Source organism: Dendrobates tinctorius, unplaced genomic scaffold (genome assembly GCF_039654945.1).
Source record: "Dendrobates tinctorius isolate UK_male_01 unplaced genomic scaffold, ASM3965494v1 ptg000073l, whole genome shotgun sequence".
Classification (NCBI taxonomy): domain Eukaryota; kingdom Metazoa; phylum Chordata; class Amphibia; order Anura; family Dendrobatidae; genus Dendrobates; species Dendrobates tinctorius.
In genome coordinates this window covers 4,807,785-4,824,096 of record NW_027361741.1, presented here as the reverse complement: position 1 = coordinate 4,824,096, position 16,312 = coordinate 4,807,785, and the positions used below count along the sequence as shown (strand labels likewise).

Sequence of the window (16,312 nt, the reverse complement as noted above, 5' to 3'; positions counted from 1 at the left end):
TCGGTCCAATAAACTGTACTATATATACAGTCATGGCCAAAAGTATTGACACCCCTGCAATTCTGTCAGATAATACTCAGTTTCTTCCTGAAAATGATTGCAAACACAAATTCTTTGGTATTATTATCTTCATTTAATTTGTCTTAAATGAAAAAACACAAAAGAGAATGAAGCAAAAAGCAAAACATTTCACACAAAACTCCAAAAATGGGCCGGACAAAAGTATTGGCACCCTCAGCCTAATACTTGATTGCACAACCTATAGCCAAAATAACTGCGACCAACCGCTTCCGGTAACCATCAATGAGTTTCTTACAATGCTCTGCTGGAATTTTTGACCATTCTTCTTTGGCAAACTACTCCAGGTCCCTGATATTTGAAGGGTGCCTTCTCCAAACTGCCATTTTTAGATCTCTCCACAGGTGTTCTATGGGATTCAGGTCTGGACTCATTGCTGGCCACCTTAGAAGTCTCCAGTGCTTTCTCTCAAACCATTTTCTAGTGCTTTTTGAAGTGTGTTTTGGGTTATTGTCCTGCTGGAAGACCCATGACCTCTGAGGTAGACCCAGCTTTCTCACACTGGGCTCTAAATTATGCTGCAAAATTTGTTGGTAGTCTTCTGACTTCATAATGCCATGCACACGGTCACGCAGTCCAGTGCCAGAGGCAGCAAAGCAACCCCAAAACATCAGGAAACCTCCGCCATGTTTGACTGTAGGGACCGTGTACTTTTCTTTGAATGCCTCTTTTTTCTCCTGTAAACTCTATGTTGATGCTTTTGCCCGAAAAGCTCTACTTTTGTCTCATCTGACCAGAGAACATTCTTCCAAAATGTTTTAGGCTTTTTCAGGTAAGTTTTGGCAAACTCCAGCCTGGCTTTTTTATGTCTCGGGGTAAGAAGTGGAGTCTTCCTAGGTCTCCTACCATACAGTCCCTTTTCATTCAGATGCCGACGGATAGTACGGGTTGACACCGTTGTACCCTCGGACTGCAGGGCAGCTTGAACTTGTTTGGATGTTAGTGGAGGTTCTTTATCCAACATCCGCACAATCTTGCGTTGAAATCTCTTGTCAATTTTTCTTTTACGGCCACATCTAGGGAGGTTAGCCACAGTGCCATGGGCTTTAAACTTCTTGATGACACTGCGCACGGTAGACACAGGAACATTCAGGTCTTTGGAGATGGACTTGTAGCCTTGAGATTGCTCATGCTTCCTCACAATTTGGTTTCTCAAGTCCTCAGACAGTTCTTTGGTCTTTCTTTTCTCCATGCTCAATGTGGTACACACAAGGACACAGGACAGAGGTTGAGTCAACTTTAATCCATGTTAACTGGCTGCAAGTGTGATTTAGTTATTGCCAACACCTGTTAGGTGCCACAGGTAAGTTATAGGTGCTGTTAATTACACAAATTAGAGAAGCATCACATGATTTTTCGAACAGTGCCAATACTTTTGTCCACCCTCTTTGTTATGTTTGGTGTGGAATTATATCCAATTTGGCTTTAGGACAATTCTTTTTGTGTTTTTTCATTTAAGACAAATTAAATGAAGATAATAATACCAAAGAATTTGTGTTTGCAATCATTTTCAGGAAGAAACTGAGTATTATCTGACAGAATTGCAGGGGTGTCAATACTTTTGGCCATGACTGTATTTCTATAAATATATATCTACTGTATAAATATCTATATATATAATTGTCTTATCATGTCTGTCTGTAACCGAAATCCTGCGTCGCTGATTGGTCACGGCCTAACTGCCGCAACCAATCAGCGACAGTCGCTTAGTCGTCGTGGCGACATGGCCTCATCGCTTTTGTACAGGCACATTACAGCCATTAAAGGCATCACTGCTGCGTCACTCATTACACAGGCACAGTCCTGTACATATACAATACATTAGGTAAGAGCAGAACAGTGACTGCAGCTCTGGGTGTAACAGGAGTACATTAGGTAACAGCAGAACAGTGACTGCAGATCTGGGTGTAACTGGAGTACAATACATTAGATAACAGTAGAACAGTGACTGCAGTTCTGGGTGTAACTTGCGTACAATACATTAGGTAAGAGCAGAAAAGTGACTGCAGCTCTGGGTGTAACTGGAGTACATTAGGTAACAGCAGAACAGTGACTGCAGATCTGGGTGTAACTGGAGTACAATACATTAGGTAACAGTAGAACAGTGACTGCAGTTCTGGGTGTAACTTGCGTACACTACATTAGGTAAGAGCAGAAAAGTGACTGCAGCTCTGGGTGTAACTGGAGTACAATACATTAGGTAAGACCTGAACAGTGACTGCAGCTCTGGCTGTAACAGGAGTATAATACATTAGGTAAGAGCAGAACGGTGACTGCAGCTCTGGGTGTAACTGGACTACAATACATTAGGTAACAGCAGAACAGTGACTGCAGATCTGGGTGTAACTGGAGTACACTACATTAGGTAACAGCAGAACAGTGACTGCAGCTCTGGGTGTAACAGGAGTACATTAGGTAACAGGAGAACAGTGACTGCAGATCTGGGTGTAACTGGAGTACAACATATTAGGTAAAACCAGAACAGTGACTGCAGCTCTGGGTGTAACTTGAGTACAATACATTTGGTAAGATCTGAACAGTGACTGCAGCTCTGGCTGTAACAGGAGTATAATACATTAGGTAAGAGCAGAATGGTGACTGCAGCTCTGGGTGTAACTGGACTACAATACATTAGGTAAAAGCAGAACAGTGACTGCAGCTCTGGGAGTAACTGGAGTACAATATATTAGATAACAGCAGAACAGTGACTGCAGATCTGGGTGAAACTGGAGTACAATACATTAGGTTAACAGCAGAACTGTGACTGCAGCTCTGGCTGTAACTGGAGTACAATACATTAGGTAACAGCAGAACAGTGACAGCAGCTCTGGGTGTAACAGGAGTATAATACACTAGATGGTGGCCCGATTCTATGGCATCGGGTATTTTAGAGTCTCTATTAAAATAAAAAATAGTTATATACTCACCTTCCAACGGCCCCCGGACTCTGTCCCTCCTCTCACCACGTGCCCGGCATCTTCCGGTTCCAGTAATGCTTAGCGAGAAGGACCGGAGATGACGTCACTCTCGCGAGAGCGCAACGTCATCAGCAGTGTTTCGCGCAAAGCATTACTGGAACCGGAAAATGCCGGGAGGGTGGAGTGGAGAGAAAGAGTCCGGGGGCCGTCGGAAGGTGAGTATATAACTATTTTTTATTTTAACAGAGACTCTAGAATACCCGATGCGATAGAATCGGGCCACCATCTAGTATATAATAGATATCTAGACATATAATCATGCCAGCACACTAGATCAGACTGTTCATATATTTCTCAGTCACCTCTATTCAGGGGTCTCACTTAGGGCACCTGCAGGCGACTGTATGTTTTCTCATCAAAGCAAATCGGGTCGTTTATGTAAATTACATACTGATCAAACTTTGATCAGAGTGTGAGCATAGCGTGATCCAATTGTCTCGGATGAGGAGAAGATGGAGAAAAACTTTTCTCTATCTTCTTCATTCTGTCAGTCCGTGGAAATTGGACTGCACTCAGTTGTCGTCTGAGTACAGTCGAATGGTTTCCACGGAGTCATTGACTAGTGTGGCCGAGTGCAACCCAAATATCAGATCATGCTAGGGCATGTGCACAGCCCCATAGGAATAACTATGGCCCTAGTGTGATCCAGTGTTTCGTTGGCTTGCAATTGGACCAATAATACAGTCGTCTGCAGGAGGCCTTACATTAATTAACTGCAATACTTACCAGCAGCCCACGGTAGCCAGCTGGAAGGGTAGGGTACTGACACTATATAAAGACACTTGATATGTAATTGGGTGACAGATGCGGCCATGTTCACTGGATGAAATCATGCTGTATTTTATTTACTCTTGAAATCATAGAAAAAAAATTAGCGATTTTGCAACAATTTTAGAAACCAGCATCAAAGAAATGTTTCACCACTGAATCCTGTGAAAGTTGTCTCGGGATGCCAGCACACATGAGCCCATTGATCTAAGTTTAGAGCATTCTATTGCCAGGTTTTAGAGATGGCCCAGACAGTGAGGAGTGGAGAGGGAGTGCTGTCCCACTGTGAGCTTAGGAGCAGCGGTAATCTGTCTGATAGGACAGATGGACAATCCGGACCTCCCATAGAAACTAATAAGACATTAAATTATGTCTGTCCTGTACTGCAAAGTTACCAACATTGATGCTGAAAATTTACAGATGCTTTGGTCCCACCTTCCCATCCCATCTGGGAAAACCCCACTTAAACCATTAAACACCTGTTGTGGGGTTGTGTAATCCCCTCACCTTTTCAGCACAGGACACCACAATCTTGCTGGAGCTATTTCCAAAAAATCAGGACAGTTAGCACGCATGGCAGTGTTCAGTGATCGGTTTGGAACTCTTCTGAACATAGCTGTATGTGTCAGGCAGCACAAGTTCATCACTTTTGTGAGTAAGGTGTACTTACTTTCACTTGTATTGCTCTGGATTAAAGAAAAATTCTCATTGTATACAATACTTTAAAATAACATTGCCATATTTTTAAGAGCTGGATACAAGGTAGGGAAATCTTCATACAAGACACCAGATGACTGCGTCCATGGGTTTAGATAAAAATGCTGCACATGCTCTTTTCCCTAGACTTAGCATACCGTGCCAGCCACATATTTTCCATGTAAAGCCTGATTTCAACTTGTAGAAAAGCTGCCACAAAATGACACAGAAATGCCGGGCAGAGGCCAGCAGAAGCGTCATTTCTGTATAAATATTCACTGTACTTATGACTTACCAACAATAGGTTAAGAAGACATGGTATAGATTGACAGGATGGTGGTATATCTACGGTTAGGGGGAAAGTATAGATTGACAGGATGGTGGTATATCTACGGTTAGGGGGAAATCTATCATAAGTGCCACCTTTAAGGAAAAATATCTGTTCAAGAGAAGAAAGTGTGCCTAAGGACATTGCTTTCATAGAGTGGCTTTAACTTCAAAGTACATGAACACTCGTAACTATACCAATCCTCCTACACTGATGTATTTTTCAGAGCTTTATCTGGGGTAATAATTTGTAAATGAAAAATGTATATAACAGTGTTTTGGTATGGTCTGGAGAGTATTGTCATATCATCTGCTCAGCAGTAATTCGTAAAACATATGTTCAAAAACAAAAATGTCTTCAAGGTAGATTTCTCGGTAGCAATATGCCGATATATTGTTCTATTTCTTGCCTTTGCGCTCTCTCGTTGCAGGTAATTTTGAATGAAATGGTCATTTTATTCAATTACTAGCTAAGGCCATGACTGTGTATTGTCAAAACTAATTCTTTAGCTTTAAATATGATATAATAACCACTAGATGTGCCAGTACATGATACTTAAAAGTTACTCTAAAGCATTGTTTTCAGAGACATTTAGTTGGTCTAAAGAAACCATAACCCAAGTATAAAATATTCTAGCGACAGAGTAAATGAGTTGGATTTCTCCCCTTTATAGCAAAGGGGTTAAACGTCTCCGCCTCTGGATCCAGAAGGATGCACAGAAAAGGCAGGAGGGATTTTATTTTTTAAGGGCTGAGCCTATACCTCCCCCCCTTTACTTTCCCTTAATGAAAACAGTCTGCATTAGAAGAAGTTGGGAGACCAGCTATCATAGCAGCAGAGCCTGCAGGAAATTACAAGCCTGGCACATACAGTAAGTTATCATGCTCCCTCGTCTCTGACTTCCAGACTAACAAATCACTGGGCCATAGGGGAAGGGATATGTCTGTATATATTTATATATTTAACAGCGTCCTTCTTAAGTACACGTCCTAAGACACAGCTGGCGTGTGGCTCGCAGGAAATTTCTTTTTTTTTTCAGCTGGAATTCAAAAATCTTTGGTAGGTGAATTTGTATTTCTGAGTATTTTATTATTTTATGCACCCATTATGTGCTATATTTCTCTAAAACTATGTATATAGTACCGACACCAGCGAAACATTATAAGGCTTGTATGATACTTTTTATACGAAGGGTTTTCTTACTATTTTTTTGTTTGTTGCCTGGAGACATTGGCCGTTGTTCATATTACCCTCATTAAGTGATGTTTATGGCTCCATTATTCTCAAATAGATCCTAACGAATCCTAATGGTTCCTGAATTCCATAAAGAACCAGTGTTTTTGATAGTAAGACTAGTCAAGTATTGCCTTTAAAAACAATGGAAAAGCAGAGAAAACAGTAAAAAAAAGGGGGAATATGAACAAAGTCTTAGTTTTCTTGACTATCTCTAATATTACATTTTTGGAACAATTGGGATTGTATGTTTTAAATCACAAATTAAAATGTTGTGGATCAGTCTAGCTATTTCTATTCATAGTCTCTAGGTGTCAAATAAATGGATGCCAAAAATGTGCACCGTATGCATCAATATTAGGATAACTTTAACTTTTGGGTTTTTTTCCAGCGTTACTAGAAACTGTATTATAGCAAAGTATCCTAAACAAATATGATTAAGTTTTTAGCTTAGGGGGATTAGAGCATTTACGTTGTGATCAAACATTCCTCTAAAAGCATATCATCATAATCTGAAGATTCCAAGCTCAGAGAATGGAATACAAAATCTGTATATTCAACTTGGCTTCTAAATCTGAAGGCTACAATAAAATGCTAGATGCACCTCCCCTATACTGCGGCTTCCTCCAGATGTGGAATATTTTCTCCTTCCTAACCTGTGAGCCTGGGATCTGGAGTCTCTAGGGACAGTACATTACAACAAAAGGGCAGACGGAGCCCAGATGTGGTAGGCACAGAGGGGGGCAGGGCTACAAGTTGTGAACTTGTTTCACTAGTCAAATGTGTTTGAGCTGGAAAATTTTCTCCAGTGGATTTGTAAGCTTATTTGACAGGTAGTATATATTGATTTTATGGTCTGTAACTGTACTGTTCTCTTATCCAACCCATCTACCTTTCAATACAAGAATAGACTTTTAGGCTATGTGCCCACATAGCGTTTTTCATGCAGAATATTCCTGAGCGGAAACACACACCCTCTTCCCGGGAAAACGCATGCATTTTATGAAGAGCTTTTGTAAGCATTTTTGACGCTTTTGTTAAGCGTTTTAGCATGCGTTTTCCTATGCGTTTTTGCAATACAATTGAATGTATGCGGAATCGCACGCGTTTCCGCAAAATTAATGAACATGCTGCGTTTTTTTCTGCTAAGCGTTTCCACAGCGGAAAAAAACGCACCATTAGCACAACATGTGCGGATTCCATTATGATTACATTGGATGCTTTTCTTAAGCGTTTCCGCAGCAGAAACGCTTGTCTAAAAGCGCCGCGGAAACGCTTAAAAACGCAACGTGGGCACACAGCCTAAAAATGAATATAAAAATCAAAGCGTTAACAATTAAATTCTAACAATAGAATTTTAGAGTCATTTTAATTTTTTTCCATGTATTTTATTCGAAATGTTTATACTCAAGTTTTATGTAAGGAAACTATTTATATCTTTGCTATCACTTTAATTTGTTAATAGTCAATGATCTTCTTCTTTAAAGGGACCGAAGCACAGAATGACCATGGGATACCTTATGACCCTATGTATTGTCCTTGCTGTTACTTGTCCCATTTCTTTGGCTCGATATACGACTGAGTCTGAATACGGAAGTGGAGAAGGGGAAGGCACAACTTTAGTTTCTCCTACTGAGAGCCTTGACCTCGTTGCACTTACAACAGAAAATTCTGTCAAAAATGAGAATGGCACAACCACCAATTTCATGGATAATGTAACTCAATTTTTAAAAGATTACATGCTGCTCATTATCGTGGTGGGTTCTTTGGTCATCTTGCTGATATTTATAGTGTGTGCAGCAGTGATTATGAGTCATAAACATAAAGCATCTGCCTATTACCCTTCTTCATTCTCCCACAAAGAGTATGTGAACCACGATGACAAAAATGGAGGTGTAAGATCCTTCAATGAGATTCCTGAAAAAGCACAAGCTTCCAAAACTGAAGAAGTTGTAGATTCAACCAAACAGCTACAAGCTGACATTATTAATGCTGCACAAAACCTTAAATCTCCAACCAAAGGTGCCAGCTTCAAGGAAAATCTAAAAGTCCCAGACGAACCAAAAGAAACCATTGAGACACCTAAAGAAGAGAACACAGAAGTAGTCACCAGTAACAAATGTGAAGAAAATATCAAACCACAAGATGAATGTCCAACTGATAAATCGGAGGAGACTCCAACAAAGCCTCCTGAGGAAACTAAGCCAGAGAGTGAAACTCCTAAGGCCCCAGCTGAAGAAAATGTTTCAACAAGTGCAACAGAAGAAGGTACTAGCACCATCGAGGAAGCAAATCCTTTGCCCGCTGACTGTGGTAAGGAAAACACAAGTCCATGTGAAAGTAAAGAATCTGAGTCAATCCCACAACAATGTGGGGTTTAGAAGAAATATTATTAGTAAAAAAACTTTCAAATTAAACTTAACTTGAGGAAAGGAAATTCTGTTACTATGCAGATGGTTCCAAATGTAACCAAGAACGCAATTATTTTATCTAGAGGCAATGAATACATTGAAGGGAAAACCATAGCACTTAACTGTCATGTACAATTTCTTTTACTCATTCTTGTATGTTCAAGAAAAAGAAAAATGGCTTCAAATCTCAAGGACATTATTTTTTTATGAGAAATTGAGAGTTAAACTGGTTGCATTATCTGAGTTTAATTTCAGCTCACAATAATTGTTTAATGATTAAAAATGATATGTATATACCTTATTAGACTTTCTTGTGCCTTCACATCTGCATCAGAACCTTTTATATAGTTGCAGAGATCTGAACTTGACATATTCCATCCATTCATCTGCTTCAATTATTAAGCTTAAGTGCTTAAATTAGTTACCAGTGCCAGCACCAGGGTTCTGTCAATGGACTTGGACTTGGGCAGAATGTGGATGTTTGATCAAACATGTCTGTTAATTCAAGAGCATCGTATACACTGCAGTTCAGGACTTATACCATGCAATATAACCTGTATGTATAATTACGATGTGGTGGTGTGAAAAGGTGTGACATTGCTATCATAAAAGTGAAGCTGTTTTTATGTCCTTACTTTCATCACAAATCCAAATGACAACTGTTTTAGTTTTCACTTTTGAGTAAAACAGAACAGATCCAGTCTTTAATGACTAGCAATGCATGGGACAAGAAGGAATCAAGATTTATTTTCAGCTAGCCACTAATGCTAAATGTATGTGTATAAAAGGAATAGGGAAAGAAGAAATATGGTTTAGGTGACGTGGAATCCAAATGTCCATTCCGATAATATTATGTAAATGGACCCTAAACCCATTAAAGCAATGGATTCTGAAACAATAGATATGGAAGTAGAGAACTATATTCACAATAGAAATCAAATGGTTTCAAAGTGGTCTGGAGTTTGCAGTTTTATAGATAGAATTAATTATCTGGATGTCATAAGTATGGTTTTGACCTGTAGATGTAGTTAAACTCAAACATTATATATATATATATTTGTATTTTTACATATACTTTTTTTTTACAGGTGATCATGTATTTCTATAAAGAAAAACACAGATTTTTTTTAATCATATGCCAGTTACCCGAATATACTCGAGTATAAGCCGCCCGAGTATAAGCCGAGGCACCTAATTTTGCCGCGAAAAACTGGGTAAGCTTATTGACTCAAGTATAAGCCGGGTATGCATTGTCTCCTCATCCCTAACCTGGTATGCATGGCTCCCCAGTCCCTGTCCTTGTATGCATGGCTCCTTATACCCTATTCTTGTATGCATGGCTCCCCGTCCCAGTCCTGGTAAGCATAGCTCCTTATCCCCTATCCTTGTATGCATGGTTCCCTGTCCCTGTCCTGGTATGCATGGCTTCCCCATCACTGTCATTGTATGCATTGCTCCCCTGTCCCTGTCATTGTATGCATGGCTCCCCACGGCGCTGTCCTGGTATGCATGGCTCCTTATCCCCTATCCTTGTATGCATGGCTCCCCGTCCCAGTCCTGGTATGCATAGCTCCTTATCCCCTATCCTTGTATGCATGGTTCCCTGTCCCTGTCCTGGTATGCATGGCTTCCCCATCACTGTCATTGTATGCATGGCTCCCCTGTCCCTGTCATTGTATGCATGGCTCCCCACGGCGCTGTGCTGGTATGCATGGCTCCTTAACCCCTATCCTTGTATAAATGGCTCCTTATCCCCTATCTTTGTATGCATGATTCCTTTAAAAAAAAAATCCTATCTGCAGTGGCACTGCATCTCGTTCCGGCCGCCGGTGCCAGCAGCTCTACCTGCCGAGCGATCACATGGCCCCGCTCATTAAGGTAATGAATATTCCCTCCACGTCTATGGGAGTGGAGAGGCGTGCATATTCATTACCTTAATAAGCGGGGCCATGTGATCGCTTGGCCAGAAGAGCAGCTGGCGCCGGAATGAACGAGATACAGTACCAGCAGCGAGGGCGCGCAGGAAGGTAAGTATGATGTGTGCTGGAAGCTGGCGACTGCATCTGTCCCTGTGCACTATTACAGCAGTGCCACAGGCTCCTGCCTCTGTGACCCACTGCTCCACCGCTCCCCCTCCCCCGCTGGCTTTCTGGGACAATTGACTCGTGTATAAGCCTAGGGGGGGCGTTTTCAGAACAAAAAAATGTGTTGAAAAACTCGGCTTATACACGAGTATATACGATAATTCCAGACGGCGGTCACACAAAATGTAGTATGGTTTAATACTTACATGATGATTTACTGGTGCTATACAAGTATAGATATGTATATAAGTATGTGGGTATTCTATATGTACATATATATATATTTACTGATCAGTCTCTTTAATATCTTCTTTACACAGGAATACAAAAGTAGATGATGCGCCCTGAGCGATCTGTAACAGATTGCTCAGTGCATAGGCTGTCATGGTTCTCAACAGTCCTTTTTATACAAGACAATGGACCTCAGAAAATTATGTTCTTTTGCACTGTGCAAAAGATCATTTCACCTGATGAACAATTGTTTTGCTCATTCATCAGGTGGTTGGCAGCCTGTTTACACTGAAAGATTATCACAGAATGAGTGTTTTTAAGATGATCTTTTAGTGTAAATGCAGCTATACCTGTCCAGTTTATTGTTGGTCACCATGGAGGTGTGTACGCTAGCACAGTATCTGTAATCAAAATAATAGAAAATTAATAAAAACCTGTAATAAATGAATAACCCCCTCTTCTTTTTTTCTAATCTTTCAGAGAATAAAACATTTTGATTGCAAAGGTGGACATAACTTAATTTATATTTATATTATATGTATAATGATTAAATACATATACCTGTAAACAATATGTTATATGAGTTTGAGTCAACAAGTTTAATAAAATATTAGAACTCATCCACTTCTGGTGAATGAGATTATTTTACATTTATACTTTCTGTGACATAATTCAGCACAGTTAGAAAGACGGATGGCACCTTCCAATTGTCATCATGACTCTATCTCTTAAAAAAAGGTTCTATAATGCATTTTCTACTTATAGTAGTTTTTTTTATATTAGTTAATTGGGGCAGTTGTTAGGATATAGCTAGAAGTCAAAGGGTCCCATAGCAAAAAGCCCCCAACTACATGCGAACATCCAACGGATTGATAGTAGTATCAAATATTGTGCACAAAGTAAGCAGCTAGATATCAGAAAGTTAACCCTTTCACACCCTTTGCCATACGTTTATGTCATGGTTTTCAAGGGTTTCACAACCTATGACGTAAACTTATGTCATGGCGATCATGCGAGCACAGGAGCTGAGTCCGCACCATCACCGCCAGTAGCTCAACGTAAGTGATAGCAGTGAGCAATGAGAAGGGGCTCCCTCTACCATCCGATTGGCATCCCCACAAGATCATGAGGGTCCGGTTGTTGCTATGGCAACCTAAGATCATCATGCCAGGAGCCTTGTCTAAGAGGTTTATGTCAGCATCACACTGACAGGTATAATGCATTGCAATGCAATGCATTATACCAGCAATCAGAGTAATAAAAGTTAAAGTTCCATAGAAAGATCAAATAGAAAAGTTTTACAAATCTGAAAAAAATCACAAAATAATAAAAAAAAAATTCTAGCAATAAATAGGTAAATTTATATAAAAACAAAATTAAAAAATGTACACATTGAATCCCGGAGTGTCTATCAGCCATATCCTCCTTTTTCACCTCTCGTTTCCTAAAACTCAACGTTGACAAAACTGAACTCATTATCTTTCCTCCATCTCACTTATCTTCCCTACCTGATCTATCTATTATGGTAAACGGCATCACGCTCTCGCCCGCACCTGAAATCCGCTGCCTCGGAGTAACTCTCGACTCTGCCCTGTCCTTCAAACCACATGTCCAATCTCTTGCCACCTCCTGTCGCCTCCAACTCAAAAATATTTCCAGAATCCGTCCCTTCCTCAGTCCTCAATCTACTAAAACGCTTGTACATGCCCTCATCATCTCCCGCCTTGACTACTGCAACACTCTCCTCTGTGTCCTCCCTGCTAACTCTCTTGCACCACTCCAGTCTGTCCTCAATTCTGCTGCCCGACTAATCCACCTCTCTTCTCGCTACTCCCCTGTCTCCCCCCTCTGCAAATCCCTCCATTGGCTCCCAATTCCCCAACGAATCCAGTTCAAACTACTAACACTGATTACAAAGCCATCCACAACCTTTCCCCTCCCTATATCTCTGAACTAATCTCCCAATATCTTCCCTCACGTAATCTTCGATCCTCCCAAGTCCTCCCACTCTCCGCCACTCTTATTCGCCCCTCACACAACCGCCTCCAAGATTTCCCCCGAATATCCCCTATCCTCTGGAATTCCATGCCTCAGCACGTCTGATTATCCACCTCCCTCGGAACCTTCAAACGGAACCTGAAAACCCATCTCTTCAAGAAAGCTTACAGCCTGCAATAACCATTCTGCCGCCTCACCACTGTCTGAGCTGCCGCCTCATCACCACCAGAGCTGCTGCACCCCCGACCTTCTGTCTCTTCCCCACTATCCTGTAGAATGTAAATACACAAGGACAGGGTCCTCTCCCTTCTGTACCAGTCTGTCATTGTAAATTTGTTTGCTGTTAACGATATCTATAACTTTGTATGTAACCTCCCTTCTCATGTACAGCACCATGGAATTAATGGCGCTATATAAATAAATAATAATAATATTTGGTATCACCGAGTCCAGAATGACCTGATCTATAAAACTGTCACTCTAGTTGACCCCATCAGTGAACACCATAGAAAAATAAAAAGCGTGACAAAAAATATGCTTTTTCATCATATTGCCGAACAAAAAGTGGAATAAAACGCAATCAAAAAGTCGAATGAAACTAAAAATGGCATAGATGAAAATGTAATCTTCTCCGCAAAATAAAAAACAAGCTACTACACAGCTCTATCAGTGGAGAAATAAACAAGCTAAAGCTCTTAGAATATAGCACTGCAAAAGTTATTCTTTTTTCTATAAAATAGTTTTTATTGAGTAATTGCAGAAACACATAAAATAAATTATATATATGTCATATCTCTGTAATTGTAATAATCCGAAGAATAAAGCTGTCTAAGGCTACTTTCACACTTGCGTTTTTTTGCTGCGCGTTTTTTGCGCACACAAACGCATGAAAAAAAATGCATCATGTGTTTGTGTGCGTTTTTTGCTGGTTTTGGTGCATTTTTTTAAAAAACGCATGCTTTTTTTGCGCACCCACGTATGCGCACCCATAGACTTTAATGTGTGTTTTGCTGTAAAAAAAACGCATTGCGGGCGCATGCGTTTTTGGGGGGCAAGTCGGACGCACAAAAAATGCAACGGGATGCATTTTGTGCGCCCGAGCGCACACTGCAAAAAAAGCATGCGCATACAAATGCGTACGTGCGCATATGTATGCGCACATATGCGCACCCATGTTAAAGTATAGGGGGAAAAACGCATGCTTTTTTTGCACTAAAAAGCAGCGCAAAAAAACGCAAGTGTGAAACCAGCCTTATCACTTTTACCACATGGTGAACGGCATGAAAAAAAGAAAAAACAATTCCTGAATTGCTGGTTTTTGTTCCTTCTGCCTCTCAAAAATGGGAATAGAAGAAGATAAAAAAAAAATGTCATGTGCTCAAAAATAGTACCAATAAAAACACCAACTCATCCTGCAAAAAGCAAGCCCTTATATGACTTTATCAGCAGAAATATAAAAAGATATAGTTCTCAAAATATGGAGATGCAAAACTATTTTTTTGCAACAACAAAAAAGCGTGTTTTAGTATGTGACACTAGCCAAAACCTAGAAAAAAATGATATATATCTGGTATCGCTATAATCACACTGACCTGAAGAATAAAGCTGCCTTATCACTTTTACCATATGAGGAACGACATAAAAAATATTTATCCTGAGTTCTGCGCTCAGCATCTCTGAAATACATAATTCTGATGGAACCCCAGATGGAAGATTCCCTATAATGAGGCAGATGGAGACACTGTGGACTCTGCCTGGTCTATGATCTGGCAATGTCCATCTTTTTTGGCATGCATAAAAACACAAGCTGCTACAGATTTGTGCACATCTGAAAAGAAGGATACCAATGAACAGAGGCCAGACAAAGTCCAGAGTAATTCTGCTGCCTCATTTTAGTGATTAGATCTCTCAGGAGTTTCATCTGAATCATGTCATTCGGAGATTTAGAAGGAAACCCTGATGTAAATACTCAGCATAGAGAACAGGATAAATGTGAATGTGATCCAAAACGTTATGTAAAATGTTGCAAATAAAAGCCTCAACTTAAACCACAAAAAAGCAAGGCCTCACTCAGGTCCATCATCTGTCAATGGAAATATAGGGGGATTCCACAATATTGGTAGCTCAAAGGCTCCAGAAAAGTGTGATGGCTCCTCGCCCCCCAACAGAAATCCAGTTCATTCTGTGTTCCCAAATCCAAATGTCCCTCTACCTTCAGAGCCCTATAGTGTGCCTAAGCCACATTTAACATCCACGTTTGGCATTTGTGTAGCAATGAGAGTCTACATAATTTACAGGGACGATGTCTCCAGAAGCACAAGCTCGGAACAAAGTATGGGCACTACAATGTATGGGCACTACAATGTATGGGCACTACAATGTATGGGCACTACAATGTATGGGCACTACAATGTACGGGCACTACAATGTATGGGCACTACAATGGCAGATTTACCTATTTTACTCAGCAACATCCACTGCTGCTTGTTTCTGGAAAACACCCATAAAGTCAAAATTGTCACTACACCTATAGATAAATTCCCAGAGGGGAGTAATTTCCAAAATTTGGTCACATGAGGGGGGTTTCTGCTCTTATAGCACTTAGGGGCTCTGTATACAGTGGGGAAAAAAAGTATTCAGTCAGCCACCAATTGTGCAAGTTCTCCCACTTAAAAAGATGAGCGAGTCCTGTAATTGACATTATAGGTAGACCACAAGTATGAGAGTCAAAATGAGAAAACAAATCTAGAAAATCACCTTGTCTGATTTGGCAAGATTTATTTAGCAAATTATGGTGGAAAAAAAGTATTATATATAAGTATAACGGCCACTGCCTTTCATGGCTTATCTACAGCATTTTAAAATGCTGTAGATAAGCCCCCAATCCGACCTGAAAGATAAGAAAAATAAGTTTTATTATACTCACCCGGGGGAAGGGGCGGTCCGGTCTGATGGGTGTCCCGGATCTGGCACCTCCCATCTTCTTGCGAAGCCACCCTCCTGCTTGCTTTATCGCTCCCCGGAATCGCGCTCCTGCGCAGGTGTATGTATCTGTCCTGTTGAGGGCAGAGCAAAGTACTGCAGTGCGCAGGCGCTGGGCCTCTCTGACCTTTCCCAGCTCCTGTGCATGGCAGTACTGTGCTCTGCCCTCAACAGTGCAGAGAATCACGCCTGTGCAGGAGCGCAATGCCGGGCGCGATGAAGCAAGCAAGAGGGTGGCATTGCAAGAAGATGGGACACCGATCCGACGGGACCGGTCCCCACCCCCCGGGGAGTATAATAAAACTTATTTTTGTTATCTTGCAGGTCAAATCAGGGGCTTATCTTCAGCATTATGGAATGCTGTAGATAAGCCCTGAAACGCAGTGGCCACATCTTATAGCAGTCAAAACAGCTGACAGGTTCCCTTTAAAAAGGCAAGAACTTTTCCTTATTATAAAGGGCTCTTCTCTAGCTCTCTACTGACATCAAGTGGCCTATTCGTGTAACCACATTTTTATTTCCAAG

At 40.8% G+C, this 16,312-nt stretch overlaps 1 protein-coding gene across 2 annotated transcripts in view; it reads left to right on the top strand.

Annotated features, from left to right (window-relative positions):
• The window catches only part of TMEM119 (transmembrane protein 119), a 45,722-nt gene extending 35,915 nt beyond the window's left edge, over positions 1-9,807 (top strand). The window contains exons 1-2 of one of the 2 annotated variants that reach the window (XM_073582583.1): positions 5,619-5,719; positions 7,569-9,807. In XM_073582583.1, coding sequence (XP_073438684.1) covers positions 7,584-8,462 — 879 coding nt within the window. In that variant the 5' untranslated portion in view covers positions 5,619-5,719; positions 7,569-7,583 and the 3' untranslated portion in view covers positions 8,463-9,807. Of the gene's footprint in view, positions 1-5,618; positions 5,720-7,568 lie in introns of those variants that run through there. The other variant, XM_073582584.1, reaches the window with a different exon arrangement.
• The last annotated feature ends 6,505 nt before the right edge of the window (positions 9,808-16,312 follow it).